Below are 23,697 nucleotides of genomic sequence, written 5' to 3'. Positions count from 1 at the left end.
TGCACCACTGCAGGGTGCAGACAACAGGCACAGCTACAGCAAATGAGGGCACAAGGCACTGGTGGGAGCAGCTGATGCCCTGCTGCAACAGGTGAGTGTGCAGGGCACCACTGTGAGCATGCAGGGCATCGTTGCAAGCACGCAGGGCACCACTGCATGCATCATGGCAAGTGTGCAGGGCAGCATGTAAGGACGCAGCTCACAGCTGCAGGCTCGCAGGGCGTTACTGCCAGCAGGCACAGCACCGCTGAAAGAGAGCAGCCCCTTCTGCGCCCACCCCTGACTGCAGCCTGCAGATGTTCCTGTTCCCTGCCGCATGCAGCAGCAGCTGGGGCATGGAGGGGCAAGGGGATGTGTGTGGGGGTGTGCCCAGCCCCTCTCCCAGGGCCTGCTCCTTGTGCCTCCCAGATCCCCCAAAGTCTCCTGCAGCACCCCAAGGATTTGGAGTGGCCTTAGGTCATGATGCCAACTCCACAGCAGTAGGGTCCCTTTTTCCCACTCAGGCGAGCCCCTCACTGGCAGCAGGTCCCAGAGGTGGTGGCAGGAGCTACCCCCAGTGCCCTGGGCGAGGGGGCACGGGGGCACGCCCCCGCCCCGCTGCAGCTCCCCCTGGAGCGCAGCCTCAAGAGCCATCGAGCGCTCGCTTGCCGTCAAGTGCCAATTGCGGCACCAGCTGCACTGCGGCACGGGGCCAGGCGCCGAGGGTGGCTGTACCCCGTGGCAACCCCCCGTGACTGTCATGGTCCCCAGCAGGCCATGGCCATGCTGCGGGTACATGGCAGGGGAGTGAAGAACCTCATACAGACAGAGGGTCTCTGGGACATGCCCCATGGCAGCATCCCGTGGGTGCCAGAGCCAGGCTGGCCTCGGTGGCGGCTATGCCCCATGGGAAGATGGCAATGTCCCCAGGGGTGTCACCAGGATGAGGTGGCCTGAAACAAGTGCTGGTTCCACACTTGGTGTCACCAGCCTCCTGCACACATTGGCTCTGGTGGACAGCAGCTGCCCACCACAGGCTACTGGTCTGATCAATGCCTGGCGGCCAGTGCCAGCTGTGCCAGGCTGCCACTTGCCCTGGCCTGTGCTGGCACCCGCCACCATCCTGCGCCCCCTCAGCCTCATTAACCTTTCTTGATTAAGGTAATTATTTCCAGCACATAACCTTCGAATCTAAACATCACAGCTCTGCCGGGGGGGCTGGGTGCCACGGACCATGCCAGGGTGGGGACTTGTCCCCAGGTTCCCCAGCCGGTGCCCTGCCCTGTCCCAGACCTGAGGGCAGAGATCATCCTGCAATGGGGTGGATGCGAGGTGGGGGCAGGGGGAGTGCTGCAAAGGTCTTTGGGGTGACCACAGCTCTCCGAATTTCTCACCCCGGCAGCCCCCTCTCCCCCCCCATATCTCCTGGGGGTAGAGGGGACCCTTGCATGGGGCTGGGGTCTCCAGGGGAGCCCCCACCTGAAGAGATCCTCCCCCCCCGGAGTCAAGGGGCCTGGGAGGAGATGAGTGGGCACCCCAGGAGCCACCAGCTAATAATAATAATAATTAGTAAGTTATTAGTTAACGATAAATATTTAGGGCTGTTGAGGTAAGTGAAGGTGCTGGGAGGGTCCTGGGCATGGTGCTGGAAGGATGCCAGTCATGGTGGGGCTGCCCTCAGTGGCTCTGGGTGCCACAGAGCAACCTGGCAGCAGGATCTGGAGCCTTGGGGGTAACCAGAGGTGACAGAGTAGGGACCACAACGGGTGCCAGAGTGCAGATGGGCAGGGCTCGGCGTGTGTGCCAGCTGCATGTTTCCATGGCATTTGCACATCACTGCCACATGTGCATGTCCCCCGAGCGTGTGCCATGTACACGTCCCTGCCAGAGTGTGTGCCCACCACGTGTGCGTGTCCCCACGACCATGTACATGTCCCTGCCATCTGTGTGTCCCCATGGTGTGTGCCTGAGCCCTCCCTCAAGCCATTTATTCCACGGAGGGGAGAAGGTCACAATCCCTGTTTGGTGGCAGCACCAGCGGGAGTCTGTTCGCTCCCCTGCAATGCAGTGAGCTGCAAAGGGTCCCCACATGGGCACTGCCCACCTGGGCAGGGAGGAGGGATGCAGGGCAAGGACACCTGGGGGCTGTGTGGGTGCAGAGTGGCTGGGTGATGTGGGGCACTGGTGTGGGTCAAGCACCGCATGGCACCTCCTTGGGGCAGTGTCCAGGACCCCTCCCTCACCCCTGCTGCTGCGGGGCTGATGTCCCCACCTCCGGGTGTGTCCTCATGCACAGTCCCCTTCGCACTCACAGACCCCCCCAGAGCCGGTGACCTTCTGCAAGACCTTTTATTTCCATGTCAGAATGCCCCCTCCCCGAACTCCGAGGGACCCTGTGCCACCACTGCGGGGTGACCCTGTCCCCAGGGGTGGGTGCAGGGCTGTTCCCTACCCCCGGAACGCCTGTAGTCACCCCAGGGAGGACCCAGCACCGAGTGAGGGGCAACGAGAACAGCACGGGGAGTGGGACACTGATCAGGGCACGGCAGTGTCACCATTACACAAGACACGGGCGGAGGGATGAGGACACAGGCCACCCCCCCCCCCCCGGGTGGGATGGGAGCAGGGGGTGTGGGCATGGTTTGGTTTGGTTTTTTTGTCCCTTTTACCCTTTATTTACAAAATTTCTGGCTGAGAGGCGGAGGAAAACCCCGGCGGGTTTGGGGGGGAGGGGGGGGCGGGGAGGCAGTGCCAGGGCCCGGGGGGGTCTTGCCTGCTGCTAAAAATAATAATAGTATTATTAATAATGGTGCTAATGATGAGAAAAGAGCTGCGGTGGTGGCCTGGGACGGGACGGGGACTGTGGTGTCTCCACGGAGGGGTTGGCTTGGGGCGGTTCAAGGCAGCCCGGGACCCTCCTCCACACACCTGGGTCCTGGTCCTGTGTGGGGGTGAGGAATGCAGGCAGAGATCCGGCCTCAGCACCCCCGGGAGCTGCGGGGTGGGTGGCTCCAGATGTGGAGCTGCACATGTGGGGAGAGCGAGCGTTGACCACAGCAGGCAGAGAGCCGGGAAGTGTGTGTGGGAGAGAGAGGTCCCACCGGAGCTCCCGTCCTGCTCCCCTGCTCCCCAGGCAGCCAGCCTGTCCTGGAACGTCCAGCCTGTCCTGGAACATCCATCCTGGCCCGGAGCATCCACCCCATCCTGGGACATCCCTCCTGCCCTGGAGCATTTCCCCACCCTAACCCAGAACATCTATCCTATCTCGGAGCATCCATCCCATTCCAGAGCATCCGTCTTGTCCTGGGATATCCCCCACCATCCTGCCCTGAAGCTCCAGAGCAACCTCGGAGCATCCAGCTCAGCTCAGAGCATCCAGCTCAGCTCAGAGCATCCATCCTATTCTGGAACATCCCATCTCACAGCATCCATCCTAGAGCATTCATCCAACCACATCCATCCTCCTCCAGAGCATCCATCCCTCCCACCCCAGAGCATCCATGGCACCTTGGCACATTCATCCTGCTCCAGAGCATCCATCCCTCACATCCCAGAGCATCCCTCCTGCCCCAGATTGTCCATGCCACCTTAGCACATCCATCTTGCTCCAGAGCATCCATGCCACCTTGGCACATCCCTCCTGCCCCAGAGCATCCATCTCTCCCACCCCAGCCCATCATGCCCACAGCTGCCCCGCACTCCCCTGGTCTCTCTGTATCTTTCTGGGTCCAAACCCAGAGAGTTCAGCTCACTCCTGGGGGCTTACCCCCAAGGTCCCTCTGGCCCCAGCAGTGCTGCCCACCCAGCCAAGCTGTGCCATGCCACATCACATCGGCTCTGGCCGTGTCCAGGGTCACTAAGCCGGGGTGGCTGTGGGGCAGAGGAGTGGTGGTTCCCACAGTCCCCCTGTGCCCCCATGCCAACGGGAGCCCTGGGGAGCAGGTCAGAGGGGCCGCATCGCGAGGCCACGCTCAGCCCTGCTCCATGTCGTGGCTCCCGCGTTGTCCTGGCTCACAGGGGTGGCACGAGGTGGCTGGGCACGGCTGGAAGGAGAGATGAGAGGTGGGCAGAGCAGGATGCAGGATCTCTGCCTATCCCAGTGGGATCTGGGGGTCTGGAGCACCCCCAGGACCTACTGTGCTTAGGAATAGGCCAATCCCTGCAGCGGCCGCGTAGGCGTGGGGAACTTCTCCGAGTCCTCGAAGGCTGGGTCTGGGCTCCGGGAGGGGGAGAGAGAGAGAGAGGGTGAGGGCTGGGCATGGGGGGCACAAAGGCGGCACAGTCCCAGCCACGGCCCGGGTTCAGGCAGGATTGCGCAGGCAGAGTGCATGGCTGAGACCCCCACGGACGCGGTGAATCTGGGGTGGGCAGAGGTGCCCGCTCCGGGCTCACCTTGCAGGCTGCTGGCACTGGTGCTGGCACAGGCGGGCGGTGGGGAGGGCTGCGGTCGCACCACGGGGGCGAAGGCGCTCTTCTGCTTCACCGCCGAGATCATGTTGACAGGGGAGAAGGAGAAGACCCCGGGGGGGGTTGAAGCGTTGGTGCCCGATGGGAGGGTGATGGAAGAGGCGCCGAGCGGGGGACTGGCGGGCACGACTGCAGGGAGAGACCTGCTCAGGCTGGGCACGGCTGGGGACAGGGCGTGACACCCTCTGAGGGATGCCAGCACCTCCTGGTGAGGGCACTTGGGAGGAGGACTGCAAGGGCCAGGGCTTGTTGTTGCTCGCCCTCCCCCATGGTTTTGGGGCATACCAGGGCTGGCACATGGTTTGGGACACCCGGGGGTTTGCACGTGGCTTTGGGGATATGCCAGGGCTGGTGCATGGCATTAAGGACGTTCAGGGCTGGCGTATGGCTTTGGAGACACCCGAGGCTGGTGCACGGCCCTGGGGACACTCTGGGACTGGTGTGTGGCTTTGGAGCACCCCAGGGCTGGCACATGGCTTTGGGGACACCCTAGGGCTGGTGCATGGCACTGGGGACACCTTGGGGCATGGCTTTGAGTACATCCCAGGGCTGGCACACGGCACGGGGACACCCTGTGGCACCGACTCACTGGCGTAGGGAGAGTTGGCTGTGGAGCCGTTGAGGAAGCTGGGGGAGCCAGGCACCCCGAGCCCAGCCATGGTGCCACCCCCATAGCCACCGATGCCGGTGGCCCCGCTGTAGCCGCTCTGCTGTGGCGTGGAGCTGGGCACATAGCCCCGTGGCGAGACACTGCCCGTGTTCCGCGAGAAACCTGTGGGCGAGAGGGGCCGGAGGTGGCACGGGGCTGGGCAGGGACCCCCTCCCGCTGCCCTGCGGCGTGGCTCCAGACCCACCTTGCTCAGTGCCCTGCGGGGAGTCGCCGATGTTGACGGCGAGCTGGGTGCCAAAGGAGTTCACCCCCATCATGGTGGCGGGGCCGTGGGTGCCCGCCAGCGAGGAGAGCTGGCCCGGGGTGCGGGGCACACTGTACAGAGCCTCGGCGATGTCTGCTGCCCGCTTCAGGATGAGATCCTGGCGTGGGGGAGGGGGACGCACGGGGACAGAGTCACTCCATGGCACGCGGAGACTGGGGTCACCCTGAAGTGGGTCCCCAGCTCTTGTCAGCTCCCAAGGCACCCACAGCCTCAGGCTGCAGGGCAGGCTGTGATGGGCATCGATGGGGCAGGGGTGTGCAGCCCTCCCAGCTCACATCACCTCCCAGGGCACTGTCAGTCCCCAGGCACCCCTGGCATGCAGAATGGGACAGGGAGTGCTGAGGCCCACCCCTTTGCCCCCCCCAGCTCATGTCACCTCCCAGGGCACCCCTAGTCACAAGCATCCCGTGCCAGGCAGCGATGGGGCAAGAGGGAGCAGGACCCCCCAAGTTGTGTCACCAACTGGGTAGGAGATGGGAACAAAGGCAGCTTTGGAGGCCTGATTCTGCTGCTCCCCTTCCCTGCAGTTGGGGGGGGGGCTGGGGTGGGGGCAGGGAGTGCTGACTCAGCGCCTCAGGAATCCTGATGTGAAGCAGATGTGGAGCTGGGAGCCCAGGGCAAGCTTCTGGCTTCTGCATCCCTGCTGTGAGGGCTGGGGGTGCTCGGGAAGGGGGGACAGGAGGGGAGGAAGAGCTAGGTGGGACCTGCTGGGCTGGAGGGGTGGTGGCACCGTACCTGGTTGCTGTGTGGCATCCCATAGAGAGCCTCCACCAGATCAGCTGCCCGCTTCAGCAGCACCTCCTGGGGTAAGGGGGAGCAGGATAGAGCTCAGAAGTGGCCCCCATGACCTTCCCTGAGCCTCCCCTCCCGACCCTCCTTAAGCACCCCCATGACCCTTCTTGAACCCCCCCATGACCCTCCATGAGCACCCTCATGACCCTCCCTGAGTCTCCCATGGCCCTCCTGGAGCACCCCCATGACCCTCCCTGCCTCCTTGAGCCCACTCCAACACTTCCTGCGTCCCCGTGCCCTTCATGTGCCCCTCCAAGATATAAGGGTTTGGGTGAGGTGGTGCCCAGCACCCATGGGTGCTGAGGGGGAGTTGCCTACCTTGGGCAGGCGCTCAGGGTCCCCGGGGTGCCGGGGGATGACCTTCTGGAGCCGCTGGAACCCGTAGTCAATGGTTGGCTCATTCAGTGCTGTCAAGGGAAGAGGGGGGCTCAGTTCCTGCCCCCCCCATCTGCCCTGAACTTCCCTGGCCCCACGGGGAAACTGAGGCACAGCCTGAGTGCTACAGGGCTCAGCTGCCCACCCCAGCCCGATGTGGAACATGGGGACGGCCTCTCTTTCCTGGGGGTCTTTGCCCCTCACTGGGTATCCGTGCCCATTTTTAGGGCTCTGTGCCCCATTCCTGAAGGTCTGTGCCCCTCACCAGGGGATCCATACGGCCATTTCCAGTGACCTGTACACCCATATCCCATTCCAGGGCATCTGTGCCCATCACGGAGGGGTCTTTGCCCCTTCCCAGAGGTCTGTGCCACTCACCAGGGATCCGTGCCCTGTTCCAGGGTTCTCTACCCATCGTGGGGAGTCTGTGCCTACTTCCCAGGTTCTCTACCCCTCTCTGGGGGTCTGTGCCCCTTCCCAAGGTTCTCTATCCCTCGCTGGGGGTCTTTGCCCCCTTCCAGGATTCTCTATCCCTCGCTGGGGGTCTTTGCCCCCTTCAAGGGTTCTCTACCCCTCGCTGGGGCCCGTACCCCTCAACCAGGCACCTGTGCCCCCCTCACCAGTGTAGACGAAGCGCCCGGGGGCACCTTTGCAGAACTGCTTGGACTTGTAGGACAATGTCACCTCCACCACGCCGGGGATGTGCCGCGGGGGGGTCTGCACCCGGATAGCATGAGGTGTGATGAGCTGTGGGGGCAAGACGGTGCTCAGCCCACAGCCAAGGGGCTCAGCAGCGCCCCCCCGTCCGCCACCCACCCCCCGCTCCCAAAACCTTATAACTCCTCCTCTCCCCACCCCGTACCTCGCTCCACACCAGCATGGTGCCGAAGACAACTTGCAGCCCGTCGAAGAAGTTGTCCCCGATAACAATGACAGTGGCACCGCCCGTGGTCCAGCCCTCGCTGGGGCTGATGGCTTTGATGCAGGGGGTGGCTGCTTTTAGGGGTGCAGGGGGGGGAACGAAGAGAGAGAGAAGCAATGAGTGGGGGCGGGGGCAAGGGTTGAGGGCTGGGGGAGAGAAGACAGAGAGGGAGAGGAGAAGTGGAGGCTGAGAACCAGGCAGGGGATAGCTGGGTGGCCACATAGGCACGGATGGGGACAGTGGGGAGGGGATGGGAATGGTGGGAAGGGAAATTGGGATGGTAGGGAGGGGATGGAAGACGATGGAGAGGGAATGCAATATGGTGGGGAAGTGCACGGGGAGGGGACAAACAAAAGTACAAAGAACACAGCAGTGGGGCGGGGGGAGGGAGTGGGGACGGAGAGACCGAGAGCCAGCAGGGCAGACATGGGGACAGGGCATGCGTTGGGCAGAGGGAGGGACAGGCAGATGTGGTGGATTCATGGATGGATTGACAGAGAGCACTCAGGAGGAAGGGACGTTGGCATGTGCAGGTGGATGGAGAGGCTGGGACGCTATGCTGGGTGGATGGGCACACAGACAAGGTGTGAAGGTGGGGCTGGGGGCTGCTTTGCGGTGCCCCAAGAGCCAGGGCTGAGAGAGTTGCAGCTCCTGAGCAATGCAGGGAAGAGTTTGGCACAGGCATGAACATCTCAGGGGCTCCAGCATAGGGACACAGTCTGTGGGGTTGCTGAGGCTGCCCTGGCACCACGGGGTACGCACAGCCGTGGGCACTGTGGGGCACACACAATCATGGAACTGCCCTGGCAGCGTGTGGTGCACACACACAGCCATGGGGCTGTACTGGCACCCCGGGGCAGAGGATGCCATAGAAGCAGCAGCTCCCAGTTGCATGCATGCATGTCTGGCCCTGTGTGTGGGCACATACCCGTGGGCACATGGGGACTCACCTTCGGAGGGGTCCAGGCGCCGTGCCCGCCGCCCATGCTTGGAGTTGTTGTGGACAAACATGTTGTCTGACACTGCCAGGACATGCCCATCCACGTTCACTGTCGTCGACACCACCACCTGGGGGGGGGCAACCTGCTCAAGGCCACTCTCCCCCTGTGCCCCACACCACGGGACCACCAGCTCGGGTGCCCTCATGCCCCACTGCTCAGCCCTGGGGCCACCACAGAGGGCAAGCGTCAGGTCAGCTCCCCCACAGGGACCCCTTCACTCCACAAGGGCTCTTTGACCCCTCCTGCTCATCACTAGCGCCACAGGACTGGCCGAGGCACCCACCCGTGTGCAGATCTGCAGCCCTGTGCCCACGCATGCCCAGGGGTGCATGCGTGTGCCCATGCCACCGGGTCTGTGTGTGTTCATGCACACGTGTGTGTGTGCCACGGGTGCCCCTGTACGTGCACTGCACATGCGTGGGCAAATGGGGGCTGCATGAGGCACCTGTGTTTGAGTTGTGTGCCCACGTGTGCAGGGGCCTGTGTGTGCCAGGGGTCCCCCTACAGGTGTAAGGGCACACTTGTGCACTGGTGTGCACATGCCATGGGGGGGTGCGTGCCCATCTGCATGTGCATGCATGTGAGCATGCCAAGGGCTGGGTGTGTGCCCCTGCACATGTATGTGTGTGAGTGTGCCAAGGGCTGTATGTGCCCTTGCACTGTATGTGTGTGTGTGCCAAGGGCTGGGCGTGTGCCCCTGCACATGTATGTGTGTGAGTGTGCCAAGGGCTGTATGTGCCCTTGCACTGTATGTGTGTGTGTGCCAAGGGCTGGGTGTGTGCCCCTGCACATGTATGTGTGTGAGTGTGCCAAGGGCTGTATGTGCCCTTGCACTGTATGTGTGTGTGTGCCAAGGGCTGGGTGTGTGCCCCTGCACATGTATGTGTGTGAGTGTGCCAAGGGCTGTATGTGCCCTTGCACTGTATGTGTGTGTGTGCCAAGGGCTGGGCGTGTGCCCCTGCACATGTATGTGTGAGAGTGCCGAGGGCTGGGTGTGCCCTTGCACATGTATGTGCATGAGTGTGCCAAGGGCTGGGTGTGTGCCCCTGCACATGTATGTGTGTGAGTGGGCCAAGGGCTGAGTGTGTGCCCTTGCACATGTATGTGTGAGTGTGCCAAGGGCTGGGTGTGTGCCCCTGCACATGTATGTGTGTGAGTGTGCCAAGGGCTGGGTGTGCCCTTGCACATGTATGTGCATGAGTGTGCCAAGGGCTGGGTGTGCCCCTGCACATGTGTGTGTGTGAGTGTGCCAAGGGCTGGGTGTGCCCGCCTCTGTATGTGCCAAGCTGTGAGTGCCCCTGCACACGCATGTGTGCTGCATGCAGGGGTGCCAACACACGTGTGCGTGTGCCCTTGTGTGTGCCCATACACACCTCTACCCCTGCAGACATTCATGTGCCCACCCCCGCACCCCCTCCCCCGCCGCCATTTGCCACCCTGAGCCATCCCAGGACCCCAGCCACTGGCACTGCCCCTGTCCCCAACTTGGTCCTGTCCCCACATCCCCGGCCAGGGGACCCCAGGGGCCCCCCGTGCCCCCCTTCCCCGTGCCCCCCCCTTGGCTGCTCTCCCGGCGCCGGCTCCGCTCGATGCAAATTGGCTGGGTCGTTAATCATGTAAAAATGTCACAATTATCATATCGTTACGAGAGGCCCTAATGAAGGCGCGGTGCTGGGGGGGCCGGGCCGGACCCACACCCCCCAGCCTCCAGCTGCTGCGAGAAGAAAGGGGCTGGGGAAGGGGGAAAGGGGAGCTGCGGGTAAGGGGGAGAAGGAGGAGAGAGGGGCTGGGGGCTATATAGGGGGGGCGTGAGGGGAAATGGGGGGGGGTGGGGAGGAGAGGGGGCTGAGGGTATTGGGGAGGTCTGGAGTGATGGGGGGAGAGGGGGCTGGGGGTTTAGGTGGGGAGAAGGGGCTGGGAGCTACAGGAGCAGTGTGGTGAGAGGGGGCTGGAGTCTGAGTGGCATAGGAGGGAAAGGGGGGCAGGGGGTTGGGGATGGGAAAGGGGGGGGGAGTAGGGACTAGGGGTATGGGGGGGACTGGGGGATAGAGGGGTTGGGGTTATGGGGGGGATGGGGAGAGGGAGACTGGGGGTTTCAGTGGGGAGATGGAGGAGAAGGGGCTAGGGGTATGGGGGAGACTGGGGGAGAGAGGGGCTGGGTAATGGAGAGACTGGGGAGAGGGGGGTTGGGAGCTATGGGAGTGTGGTGAGAGGGGGCTGGGGTCTGAGGGCAGACTGGAGAGAAAGGGGGGGGTAGGGGGGTTGGGGATGGGGGAGAGAAGGGGCCAGGGGTATGGGAGAGACTGGGGGAGAGAGGGGCTGAGGGTTATGTGGGATGAGAGGAAATGGGGTGTGGGGTCTGCAGAGGCATCTAAGGGGGTCTGGGGCTTGCAAAGGGAGTGAAGGGGATTGGGGTTTGGAAATGAGGAGTCACAAAGGGGTGGGAGGGAGCTGGGGTTGGGGAATTTGGGTTCACAAAGTGGGGGAAGGGGCTTGAAAAGGGCAATCAGAGACTGCAAAGGGGTTCAAAGGGATTTAGGGTGTGAGGGGAATTGGGGTCCCCAGAGGAGTGAATGGAGCTGGAGGCTGCAAAGGGGTGAGAAGAGTTTAGGGTTCACAGATTGGGGTTTAGAATGGAGCTGAGGGAAGCTGGGGGTTGGGAATTGGAGTCTGCAGAGGGGCTCAAAGGGAATGAGGGTTTGGAAATCAGGGTTTGTAGAAGGGTTGATTCGGGACTCAATTCCCCGAGTGGGGAATTCTGTGGTGTCCCCAGCCCTGTTCTGCGTGGGGCAGAATTTGGGGGGGGTGTCCCATGGCCTCACCTGGAAGCGCCTCATGTCCCGGGGGTTGCCTGCATTCTTCAGGCAGTTCTGGTTGCACTTGAGGAAGAACTTGAGGAAAAACCTGGCACAAGAGGAAAGCAACCAGAGGTGGGCAACAGGAGACCACTGCCAACCTGTGCCAGCTGCTGCCATCCCGGTATGCCACCCTGTGCCATCCCAGTGCGTCCCCAACCCACCCTGCAATCCTCTTCCCATCCCACTGTGCCATCCTGTCCCTCATCCCACTGTGTCCTCATCCCAGTCTCCCAACCTGTGCCCATTCCAGTGTGCCACCCTGTTCCCCATCTCAGCGCGTCCCCGTGCCAGTGTGCCAACCTGTCCCACACCTCAGTGCACCACCCTTTGCCATCGCAGTGTGTTCCCATCCCGGTATGTCCCTATCCCAGATGGGAGCAGCAGGCACAGCCTCCCGTGCCCCATCCCTGTGGGGGCAGGAGGGGGGCGCACCCTCCCTGTGCATACTGGTACCCCATCTTCCCCTGCCGACGGGACTCTGGGCACCCTGTGGCCTCCCTGAGCCCACACCCCCGCTCCTCGGGGGTCACACCGAGCAGGGCTCTCACCATGGCACTGCCCACGGAGGGGGGCGGTTATCCCGGGAAAGGCCAGGACGAGGGAGACCCCCCCCATGCCCTCCCCTCCCACCCTGCCTGGCAGGAGGTAATCAGGGCAAGGAAGGAGCTGGAAAGCGGCAGGAAAACAGCCCCCACCCTGCCAGGAGATTGACAGGGGCAGCGTGGGGCTGGAGGTGACACCCCCCCACTCCCAACCACCTTAACCCCTCTCCAGCCCCTCCCGAACCCCCAGTCCCTCAGCTCCGACCTCTCTGAGGTCCCCCAGCTTCCTTAGCCCCTCTGACACCCCTCAGCTCCCCAGTCCCACCCCCTCTGACCCCCCAAGCCCCTCTTTAACCCCTTTCCAGCCCTGCTTTAACCCTTTTCTGCTCCCTCTGACCCCCCTAGCCCCCTTACCTTCCTCCTCAGCCCATAACGATCCCCCAGCCTCACCCTCTGACCTCCTCCAGCAGCCTTAGCTCCTCTCCAACCCCCTCCAACCCCCCACTGACCTCCCTGACCACCCCCAGTCTCTTTTACCCCTCCTCAGCACATCCTGACGCCCTCATCCCCCTTCGCTGACCCACCCCCAGCCTTTTAACCCCTCACCAGCTCCTCCAGCCCCCTTAACCCCCCTCAACCTCCATTCCCCAGCCTCCCTGATGCCCTCAGCCTCTTTAACCCCTCCTCATCCCCCCTCTCTGACCCTCCTCCAGCCTTTTAACTCCTCTCCATCTTCTCCAACCCCCTTAACCCCCCCTCCCCAGTCTCCCTGATGCCCCTTTAACCCCTCCTCAGTCCATCCTGACACTCTCGACCCCCACTCTCTGACCCACCTCCAGCCTTTTAACCCCTCTGCAAGAATTCCAACTCCCTTCACCCGCCCCCTCCAGTCTCCCTGACCCCCCTAACCCCTTTAACCCCTCCTCAGCCCATCCTGAGGCCCTCAACCCCCATTCCGACCCACTCCCAAGCTTTTAACTCCTCTTCAGCTCCTCCAACTCCCTCAACAGCCTCCCTGACCACCCTCAGCCCCTTTAACCCCTCCTCAGCCCCTTTAACCCCTCCTCAGCCCATCCTGACGCCTTCAACCCCTCCTCTCTGACCCACCCCCAGCCTTTTAACCCCTTTTCAGCTCCTTCAGCCCCCTTAACCCCCCTCAACCTCCCATCCCTACCCTCCCTGCCGACCCCCAGCCCTTTTAACCCCTCCTCAACCCATCCTAATGACCTCACCCCCCCTCTCTGACCCACTTCCAGCCTTTTAACCCCTCTTCAATAATTTCCTCCCTCTCAACCCCCCGGCCCCGACTTTCCTGACCTCCCCCCTCTCCCGCCAGCTCCCTGGCCCTGCCTCTACTCTGCTGGGCGGGGTGGGGTGATGGTGGTGGTGGGGGAATAATCCTTGTGTGTATGTCCCCCCCTTCCAGGCAGCCACATATGGGCCGGGGAGTTAAAAATACCGGCGGGGGAAGCATTAGCATCCCGCCTGCACCCCGCTCCCCATTTAATATGCAAATTCCCGGCGCTGCTGCCGAACACCTTCTGTTCCCGGCGCATAAATTTGAATCCGCAATTAGGCTAATCTTGTATAATTAATGAAAAGCCTCAATTTTAGCTCCTAAGTAATTTGATTAACATGTTGATAGGGCACTTAGCCGGCTCTCTAAACCAGTGGGGCTGGGCGAAGGGCTGGGGAGAAGGGTTGGGAGGAATGGGAGGGTGTGTGGAGAGGGGGAGGAAGCAGCGAGCTGGGCAGCAGGCTGGCCCCCGGTGACCCGCCCCTCCCCCCCGCAAGGGACAGAGGAAGCTGAGAGGGTGTGAGGGATGTCCTCCTCTGATGCCACTAGCCAGGGGATGGCATCAACCAGGGGATGCCGCTTTTAGCCCCAGGAGGGGGGGCTCCCTGGAGAAATGGGGCTGGTGAGCAGTGGGGTGGGCACCGACCTAGCCCCAGGAGACCCCCGCAGTGATGGAGGAAGGTGAAGGGGAACCGAGGATGCTCCCCTAGATGTACCACTCCGGGGATGTCACCAGCTAGGGGATGTCACCTCCCAGGCTCGAGAGGGTCCCTGGGGAGATGGGGTTGGGGATGGGTGCAGACTGGTGGGCTGGGCACCCACATGGCCCGCGGTGATGCCCCCCAGGGATGAAGGAGGAGGAGGGGGCACCGGGGGATGCTCGCCTAGATGCCACCAGTCCATAGATGTCACCGGCCAGGGAACAGCCCCTCCATCCCAGAGAAGTCCCTGGGGAGAAGGAGGGGTGGGGGACACACACTGCCCCTGGCCAGGGACTGGCCCCAGCCTCCAGCCCAGGGGAGTCACAGGGCACCCCAGGAGCACCGGCGGGGAGTGGGGTGTGTGCAGCACCTGTGGGATGAGGGGGCTGAGGGCACAAGGGGGCTGAGGTCACCGTGAGCAGCAGGTTGGTCACGGCTGGGCCATGGCAGCTGCACTCCCCTGACCACGACTGGGGCGGGGGGGAGAGAGTATGTGTGGGTGCGATCCCCACAGACGCCTGGGCACAGCTGGATGGGTGGGGGGAACACAGCTGCTTGGCAGCGGCACAGATAGAGGGAGCTGGGGGCAAGGTATGCAGGATCCAGCCCTCGTCCCCAGAGACCATCCAGTGTCCCAGGGAGAAGCTGCTGACATGAAACCCCCCAGGACTAACGGACAGGCCAACCCACGTGGTCCCCACCCTGACCCCCGTGGCAGAGTGGCCAAGGTAGTGGTCCCTAAAGCCTTCAGCACCTTCTGAAGAGACTGGGCTTGGCTTGCTGCCACCAGGGCAGTGCAACCGTGTCAGATGCATGAGAACTCCTGCGTGGGGACAGAGGGATGGGAACGGGACAGGATGGGCTGGAGGACAGGAGGACAGAAAGATGTGCACAGGACAGGATGGGGTGGGGGAACGGGAGGGCAGGAGTGGATGTGTGGAGGCCTGGGGCTGCTGCTGCATGGAGGAACAGCTGAAGGGCTGGTGAGAGGGCAGAGAGAGGAGGGAGCGAAGGAATGGGCAGGTAGAAGGGTGGAAGGAGGAATGGAAGGAGGGAATGAGGGATGAATGGAGAGGGATTAAGGGGTGGAGGGAGGTATGATGGGGCAGCAGGATGGGTAGTGGACAAAGGAAGGGATGGGGAAGAATGGGAGGTGGCAGGAGGTGATATGTGTGCAGTCTGTTCAGGGAGGATAGGGGGAAAGGGCTGCAGACAGGCAGACAGACAGACACCTACCCTAGCACTGTGGGGGCACTGGCAGGGCACAACGTCCATGTGCACACCAGCAAACACCAGGCTGGGCTTCTCACTGCCTCCCTGCCCTGCTTTGGTGGCCTTGTCCTGGCAGGGGAAATGGCTCTATCTCTCCCCGTGGGGACACCGCACTGGGGTGTCCCTGAGGCACATGGCCCCGACACGGGGCTGCCACATGCTCGCTGTCCCTCTCCAAAGCGCCTGGACGGAGCCTCGGCAGTGCCGCGGTGACATCGAGCAGCCCTGTCCCCACCCGCCACTGCAGCTCGGCACAGGGCCACCAGCCAGAGCCGGGGCAGCTGCGTCCCCCTGCCCCAGACCCCGCATTCTGCCCCCCCAGCTCATTAGCGCTAACGAAGCATCGCTGGCAGCCCTTGGGGACTCCCCACCCCAGCTCGCAGGGGGGGTGCGTCCCCCCCCTCCGCCGCTGCCCCCTTCCCTCGGCCCCAGCGAGGTGCGGGGGACGTCCCCTCGGTACCTGTCGATGATGACTGGATCCGAGGGGGTCTCGTTGCGATTTCCACAGCTCTTCTTGTCACAGCAGCGGCTGGACACGGGCCGGGGACAGGAGCTGGTGTGAAGGGGGCTGGGGCCACCCCTACGCCCCCGACCCACAGGGCAACACCCTCCAGCCCCCCATTTCCCACCCTTGTGCCCCCCCAGAATCACTCTATTTAGTGCTTGGGAGTTGGGTGGAGGTGTCCTGCCCCACAACAAGGGAGGGGAGCAGAGGTACCCTGCAAGTGTCCAGGGTGGGAATGAACACATCTTAGGACAGGGACACTGGCCACGAAATGCCAGGGCAGGGGGCTGTGGCAGAGAAGGCACCCCTAGGGTACCCCACGTACCCAGCCCCCCACCCCACATCATGGGGCTGGGCTACAGTCTGGGGGTCTTGGTGGGCACTCTTGCCCTGGGAAGCCAATAAGGACAGCACTCTGAAATGGAGGTGCCATATCCCTTGGGGCTCCACATTGTCCACAGGGACGCAGCAGTGCCAGGTTTGTGCCACCACCGGCCAATCAACGCATCGGTGCCAGCCCTGGGGAGTGGGGAGCAGCAGGGGCCCCAGCCCTGGCATCATTATCGTGGTTCCTGGAGATTAATTAACTGCCCTGGCACGGAGTCTTGATTTGCACAAACACCCAGATGAGGGTGGTAAACAAGAGCAGCACTAATGGGGCACAGGGGACCCCCCGGTGCCAACCTGCCCCCCTGGGTGCCACTAAACCCCCACAGGACCTCCCCACCTACCTGCACATGATCTCGTGGGTGAGGAGGACACGGCACATCTCTGGGTTCTTGTCCTGCCCCTCATAGATGATGGCCTGGGGGGGGGAGGAGAGAGCGCGCAGGGGGGGTGCCACCACCTCCGGGCACCCCCCTGCCACCATCTCCTGCCACTGCTCCAGCCCCTCCCCTACCAATGGACCTTCCTCGGGTGACCCCAGCCAGGCTGGCTGCCCTCAGTGGCAGCCCAGGTGGGAGCAGGGAGGTGGCTGTGCAGAAGTGCACTCTGCCAGGGAGTTGTGCGGGTACACACGTGTGTGCCCATGTACCTGTGCATGTCTGTTCCCACGCACCTGTGTGTGCTGTGCCCTCGTACCTGTGGGTGCACTGTGCCCATGTACCTGTGCATGTCTGCTCCCATGCACCTCTGTGTGCTGTGCCCATACACCTGTGTGTCTGTGCCCATGTACCTGTGCCTGTGCCCATGCGCACATGTATGCTGTGCCCATGTACATGTGTGTGCTGTGCCCATGCACCTGTGTGTGTGTGTCTGTGCCTATGTACCTGTGGCTGTGCCCATGCACCTCTGTGTGTGTGCTGTGCCTACCTACACATCTGCCTGCTCTGCCCGGCTGCATGCACATACACAGATGTGCCATCCTGGTGCACCCACGCGTGCACACACACTCACAGACGTGCCCGTCTGGCACTGCCACAGGTGTGCAGGTGTGTGCAGATGTGCCCCACACGCCGGTACCTGCTTGGACATGGAGTCGATGAGGCGGACGTAGAGGTCCTGCTCAGTCCTGAGCCCTGTGGTGAGAGGGGACAAGGTGACTCCTGCCCGTGCCCCCACCCCCCGCGCCCTGGCACACACCAGGCACTGGCACCCACCGTTGCTGTAGAGCAGCTGGAGCCGGTAGTGGATGCCGTTGTTGGTTTTCTCTCCGTTCTGTTCCTGGGGGGGAGGGGGGACACAGTTGGATGGGCAGAGGACGTCCTGGTGCCCCTCTCAGTGCAGCCCTTCGGCAGCCGCAGGGCTGCGAAGCCGCCTTGGGAACTCCCCACACGTGCAGTGAGTTTGTGCCGGGTCCCAGCCTCTGCAGAGCAGCCTCCCGCACACCTCCAGCGGCGGGGGGCTGGGGGGTGGTGACGCCGGGGGTGACCCGCATCCTTGTCCCCAGCACAAGCCCGTTCCCGGCGGCCTCACCCGCTCCTTCTCCACGAAGTCGATGAAGGAGGTGCGCTCGATCTCCACGGGCTGGCCCTGCCGGTCGTACATGGCCAGGACGAAGTGGAAGAAGTTGGATTTACGCAGGTTGGAGGGGGGCTGCTTCTCGAAGTGGGCTCGGGCCAGGCCCACCCCGCTGCCAGGAGGAAGGTGGGGGGCAGAGGAGTGAGCGTGGGGAGGCTGCTGCCAGCACACCCTCCTCACCGTGGCCATCCCCAGGGGACAGGCTCGGTGGTACCTTTCCAGCTCGCCCATGGCAGGTAACAATGCTCCCCCCCCCGCCTCCTCCCCCGGATGCTGTGGGACAACCCAGGACCCTCACTACCCCCTCCCCAGCAGACAGGCTCCGTGGGAGCTGCTGATCACTCCCGTGGTGGGTGACAATGCTCCTGAGGCTGCAAGACAGGGGGGGAGCACCCAGGACCCCCACCCTGCTTTGTGCCCAGGATGTGCCCACGGCCAACACACCCACAGAGATTAAATTTGGGGGAAGCAAGGTTGAAGCCCACCCTGGTCTCTGAGGAGGGACAGTCCTCAAGACAGCCCGGTCTCCAGGGAGGGGACAGTTCCCAGGGAGGGGACAGCTCCCGGAGAGCTGCTCCGAGAGCCATCGCTGCTGTCCTTGCATGGCCACCACAGTGACAGCACAAGGGAGGGTGGCAGAGCCATCCCCAGGGACGATGGCTCTGCTCTGTCTTCATCCTTGTCACCTCATCCTCAGCCCAGCGTGTGATCTCTGTCCCCAGCCAGTGTCATCAGGACGGGGGTAAGATAAACATAGAGGTGTACAAAATTTGCCCTTTTCATCACTAAAAACACATCAGGAGAGGACAGAGGCGGGGGGGTGGGGGGAGTGGGATTTGGCTTCCCACACACCAGCCTCAGGGGGGCTTCAACTGCCAGAGACAGTTCTCATGAGGACCCCGTGGACCACCTAGTCCCCCCCAGCACGGAGCACGACTCCTTCAGGCCACACTCTGCTGCTCTTGCACCCAGATGTGAGAAGGTGAGGCCCTGGGGACACTGTGGTACCGTGAGGATACCTTCCGTGGTGCTCCACATGACACAGCCAGCAGCGTGTCCTCCAAACAAGAGGAGAAAAAGGGGGTTCAGCCCTTTTTTTAGCAGGACCAGGTCTTCAGGCATCACCCTTGGCACCTTTAATGATGCTACTTAGGCTTTAATTAACCTCTGTCATCACCCCCAGCCCTGAACCCCCAGCTGTGGGCACTAGCCAAGGCCAAGTGTGAAGCATAGAGCCCGAAAGCCATGGGTACAGTTCTCCAGAGGCACTTCTCTGGGGACACTTCTCCATGCTGAAGGAAAAAGCTCGTTAAGGGGATTGCCAGGGAGCCAAAATACCCCTTTGGCAAACAGCGGGACACATGCCTGGCACACTTGCCTGGCACAGGGGCACCTGTGTCCATAGCCATACACTCGTCCAGGCATATGTCATGGCTGCTGATGGCCCTGTCCTGGCACACTCCATTAGGTGTCCCCTGTTCCCTACCCACGGCTCCATCTAATGCTGCTAAGTCTGCTCTCAGGGCATACTATGCCCATGGCATCTCGCCTGGCACACGCATGTCCAGGCACAAACGTACAGTCAGTCCCCTCCAGGCCCCCTCCTGTCTCATTGAGACCCCATCCCAGCGTGCCCAGTGACCACAGGACTCCGTGGCCAGGTGGCACGACGCCAGCTGAGTGGCTGCAGAGAGCCAGCTCCCTCTTGCCCCCCTCCCCCCCCCCATTCCCTTCAGCTCCCCTCCCCACCCCCTCAAAAAGCTCCATCCCTGAAGTGCTGGGGCCGGGGGGGTGCTGGGGGTAATGGCTGCATCTGGGCTCCCGGCGCTGCCGGCATTAATTATTAAAAGCAATCAGCGCATTTCCTAGCAGAGGAGCCCAGCAAAGGGCTCTTACAGGAACAGCAGCAGCTTCCCTTGGCGGGCACCCCGGGCACCCTGGGCATCGAGCAATGATGCAACCGCAGTTCCCCAGAGGGCAGCTCTGCCAAAGGTGGGGAGCGCTGCACACCCCCCCCCCCACACACACACACCCTGCCAAATCCAGGAAGCTGAGACCTTGTGTGGGCTCATCACATGCCCCCCCCCAAGGCCCCCTGCCCTCCCTGGTGTGGGTACCAGCTGGCACCACCCAGCAACCCTGCAGTGGTTGTGGGGTCACCTGTGGGAACGGGGGTGGGGTGGCTTTGAGGGTGCTGGTGTTTGGAGGGTGATGATACAAGACCTGCCTCTGGCAGCAGTTGGGGATCTGACAGGAGTGCAGGATGGGGGGTGGAGGCAGAATGGGCCTGGGGGTGACCAGCACCCCACAGATGTGCCCACACTGCTGCCAGGCATCTCGGTGGGACAGTGATGAGGACAGGGACGGGGTGGGGGATGTCACCACAGAGTGCCCAGCATCCCAAAAAGAGAGGGCAGGTGATCTGACAGCCCCATCCTCACACACCAGACTCCACTGGCACACAGAGGCACGGGGGCAGCTGCCGTGATGCCATCCCTCTGTGTGTGCCCCCGAGTGGGAGCAGGCCAGACGTCACCCCCCCCATTCAGCCTCACAGCCCCACCCTGGGGCACTGAGAAGTTTTCTGGGTGCTCAGTACCAAGGCTGGCACCCCCTTGCTTGGATACTGCAGCCCCTGCCTTGCACTGCCCTCCCCTCACAGCTATCTGGGCTGGGACCCTCAGTCCAGCCACTTCAGGGGGGTCCACAGTGGGGGCTGCTCCCCCTCCCCGGGGCTGGCAGAGCTGTGCTGGGCTTATTGGGGTGGCGGGGTGGGGGTGGGGGGGCGCTGGGGGGAGTGGAGTCGCTGCAGTTTTCAAGCATCTGCTGAGTATCTGCAACTATATTGGGGCTCAGGGGAAACTCCAGGAGCCCCCAGCCCCTCCAAACCCACTGTCCCTGGCTGAGCAGAGGGCACAGAGCACCCCAAGTTCCCATGTTCTTCCTGCCACCCCCGGGCAATGCCACAGCATGGTCCAAGCACAGCCCCCGCTGCCAGCCGCCCCGAACTGCACAGCACACGCAGGGTGGGGACAGGAGCTGGGGTGCCACATGCAGCCAGGATCCTGCTGGGCAGAGCACGGGGAGAGAGCAGGGGGGCAGGGGGCACAGAGCACACACACCCCATAAGGGCAGGAGATGGAGCGCAGGGAGCCCTGAGCCCCCCAGTAAGGGCAGGAGATGGGGACAGCAGGGGCCGGGGAGGACATCGAGCATTGGGCTGCATCAAGACTGGTGGCACAGGCTGCAGCGGTGGCTCACCCCAGCCAATGCCAGCAGCCGTGCCCAGGAGATGGGGATGGCATCACTGCCAGCCCTGCCTGAGCCCTCGGTGGCTTCTCCCAGCAGAGCTGGAGCTCAGAGGACAGGTCCCAGTCCCGGTGGGGACACAGTATAGCACAGCACAGCACGGCAAGACCACAAGCCCGTCACAGCTTTGGCAGCAGCTCCTCCTCCACTACCAGCACCTACTGACTCTCCCAACAGGGCAGCAGGCCTGGCATGCACGGGGCACCAGGGGCTCAGGTGCCCGGGGGTGCTGAAGTCCACAGAGGCCCCAGGATGCTGCAGGAATGCAGTGGGTCACCAGAGGTCCAAGTAGTCCAGGGCACGGGTGGCACCTAGAGTGCCTGTGGTACCCAGTGGGCAAGAGATATCTGGGGTGCCCAGAACACCCTTGGAGCTCATGGTACCTGGGATGCCTGCAGTGGCCAAGATGCCCATGGTGGCCAGAATGCCTACAGCACCTGTGATGACCACAGGTCTTGGGATGCATGCAGAGCCTGGGATGGTCCCAGTGCCTGGCATGCCTACAGCAACTGGGATGTCACTGGAGATCATAATGCCCATGGAGCCTGGGATGCTCACAGTACCTGGGATGCCCACAGTGCCTGACATGGTCACTGAGCCCAAGACACTCACAGGACCTAGCATAACCAGAGCACCCTAGATGCCCACAGCAACTGCGGTGCCCACAGCGCCCAGGGTGCCCACAGCACCTGGGATGTCTACGGAACCCGAGATGCAAGCAGTGCTCAGGATGCCCAGCAATTGCGGGATGCTGGCAGAGCTCGAGATGCCCATGGAGCCTGAGATGCCCACTGCACCCAGGGCAGTCATGGAGACATAGATGCCCTCTGCACCTGAGACGTCGGTGGAGCTCAGGATGCCCGCAGTGGCCGGGATGCCCGTGCAGCCCGGGATGCCCGCAGTACCTAGGATGCCCACTGCACCCGGGATGCTGGCGGAGCTCGAGATGCCTGCAGTGGCCGGGATGCCCGTGCAGCCCGGGATGCCCGCAGTACCTGGGTTGCCCGCTGCGCCCGGCATGCCCGCGGAGCCCCTTACCTCTGTGCCGCCGTGCTGGCATCCAGGATGCCGGTGCCCTGCAGCCAGCGGACGGAGGGCAGCCCGGCGGTCAGCGGCTCCTCCTTCATGGGCAGCCCCCCCCGGGGCAAAGCCTCCTGCACGGAGAACATGGCAGGGGCTCAGCGATGGCCCCCAACTTCCCTGCCCCGGGTCCGGCAGCGGAGCTCGGAACCGGGCAGGTGCCGGGGCCGCCGGGGAAGCGGCATCTGCGGAGGGTGACCGGGAGGGAGCCGGGGGGGAGGCTCGAGGCGGGGGAGGTGGAGGCGGAGGCAGGAGGAGGCAGGGCCGGAGAAGTTGGAGGCGAAGGAGCCCAGGAGCCAAGTACAGGGACCGGCAGGAGAAGGGGCGGGGGGCGGCGGGGAGGGAGGGATGGGGAGGAGTGGAGGGAGGGATGGAGGAAGGCTTAGAGAAGAGGGAGGGATGGAGTGAGGCAGAGGAGGAGTGGAGGGAGGGAAGGAAGCAGAGAGGGCTGGAAGGAGGGAGAGGAGTCGAGGGAAGGAGGAAGGCTTAAAGGAATGGAATAAGAGCGAGAAGGAGGGAGGAAGGCTTAGGGGAGTGCAAGAAGGGAAGCAGAGGAGGAGTAAAAGGAGGGAGGGATGCAGAAAGGCTTAGAAGATGAGAGGGAGGGATGGAGGAAGGCCGAGAGGAGGAGTGGAATGATAGAGGGAGGTTTAGAGGAGCGGAGAGAGGCAGAGGAGGAGCGGAGGGAGGGATGGAGGAAGACTGAGAGGAGGAGTGGAGGGATCGAGGAAGGCTTAGAGGACTAGAGGGAGGGATGGAGGGAGGATGCGAAGACCGGAGGGAGGGATGGAGGGAGGCAGAAGAGGGCTGGAGGGAGGGCTGGAGGAAGGCTGAGAGGAGGAGTGGTGGGATGGAGGGTGGAGGAGGCCGCCGAGGGGCGCGGGAGGGGGCAGGCGCGGCCCGGGATGGGGCGGGGGCGGGCGGCTGGCGGCGGCTCGTTACCGGGCGGGCGGCGGTGGCGGGCGCGACGCGGGGTGGCGGCGGCGGCAGCGGCGACGGCGGCAGCGGCAGCAGCAGCAGAAGCGGGCGGGCGGGGGGCCCGGAGGGTCCAGGGGAGCTCGGGGTGCCCGGTGTCCGCCGCCGTGACCCCCCCGCCGCTCCCCGGCCCCGCCGCCCCGCCGCTGCCACCAGCACCATCAGCACCAGCACCCGGCGCCGCGGCCCCGCCGCTGTCCCGCCGGCCCGGGCCATGCCGCCGCCGCCGCCGCCTCCCCGGGGAGGCAGGGCCGGAGCCGCCGGGGGAGGCGGGGGCCGCGGCCGGGCAGGCTGACATCATTCCGGGGAGGAGCGGTCCCTCCCCACGCCGGGGGAGAGGGGGGCGGCGGGCACCGGGCACCCTGGGGCTGGCGGTGGGCAGCCGCCGCGGGATGGAGCGGAGAGACCTTGGGTTCCCCGGGGGGGACCCCCCAAGCCTCCGGTTCCAAGCGTGCCCAGGCAGGCCCCAGGGGTACTCTGGGGAGATCCTGCTGCATCCCCTGAGATGCTCCGGAGAGACCCCAAGCAGGTCTTGCAGATAGCCCGGGGGAGGCCCCAGTAGATCCTCCAAGACACCTTGGAAAGAGCCCAGGCACGTTCCAGGTGTACCTTGGAGAAGGCCCTGCTGCAGCCCACAAGATGCTCCAGAGAGATCCCAAACAAGTCCTGGAGATATCCTTGAGTGACCTGAATGGAGCCTGCAAGACATCCTGGAAAGACCCCGA

The 23,697-nt window shown here is 63.5% G+C and overlaps 1 protein-coding gene across 4 annotated transcripts; it reads right to left on the bottom strand.

Annotated features, from left to right (window-relative positions):
• Positions 1–2,312: 2,312 nt before the first annotated feature.
• Positions 2,313–23,188, bottom strand: LOC135179448 (transcription factor COE1-like). 4 transcript variants are annotated; one of them, XM_064151271.1, is made up of 18 exons: positions 22,940–23,188; positions 21,956–22,071; positions 17,564–17,720; positions 17,248–17,311; positions 17,111–17,166; positions 16,378–16,451; positions 15,602–15,670; positions 11,294–11,375; positions 8,421–8,538; positions 7,411–7,544; positions 7,169–7,295; positions 6,492–6,580; positions 6,117–6,182; positions 5,301–5,478; positions 5,036–5,218; positions 4,372–4,575; positions 4,116–4,191; positions 2,313–4,022 (listed from the first exon to the last, which is right to left on the bottom strand). In XM_064151271.1, exons 1-17 carry the CDS (start codon positions 23,186–23,188, stop codon positions 4,121–4,123), a joined length of 2,037 nt encoding a protein of 678 aa, XP_064007341.1. In that variant the 3' UTR covers positions 2,313–4,022; positions 4,116–4,120. The 4 variants fall into 4 exon arrangements, with proteins under 4 accessions (XP_064007341.1, XP_064007339.1, XP_064007340.1 ...); XM_064151269.1 differs by having other exon boundaries at positions 5,301–5,544; positions 22,940–23,169; XM_064151270.1 differs by having other exon boundaries at positions 5,301–5,544; positions 7,411–7,541; positions 22,940–23,169.
• Positions 23,189–23,697: the final 509 nt, after the last annotated feature.

The sequence above is a fragment of the Pogoniulus pusillus genome, chromosome 11 (assembly GCF_015220805.1).
Source record: "Pogoniulus pusillus isolate bPogPus1 chromosome 11, bPogPus1.pri, whole genome shotgun sequence".
Lineage (NCBI taxonomy): Eukaryota > Metazoa > Chordata > Aves > Piciformes > Lybiidae > Pogoniulus > Pogoniulus pusillus.
Note: the sequence above shows the minus strand (reverse complement) of the source record. Positions and strands in the feature narration are given on the sequence as shown.

Coding starts and splice junctions, on each gene's coding strand:
- LOC135179448 (XM_064151269.1), bottom strand. CDS start 23,134: ATGGTGCTGGTGGCAGCGGCGGGGCGGCGGGGCCGGGGAGCGGCGGGG. Junction 22,072..22,939: donor CCGCCACCGCCGCCCGCCCG/GTAACGAGCCGC, acceptor TTCTCCGTGCAG/GAGGCTTTGCCCCGGGGGGG. Junction 5,545..6,116: donor GGATGCCACACAGCAACCAG/GTACGGTGCCAC, acceptor GACCCACTTCAG/GGTGACCCCAGTCTCCGCGT.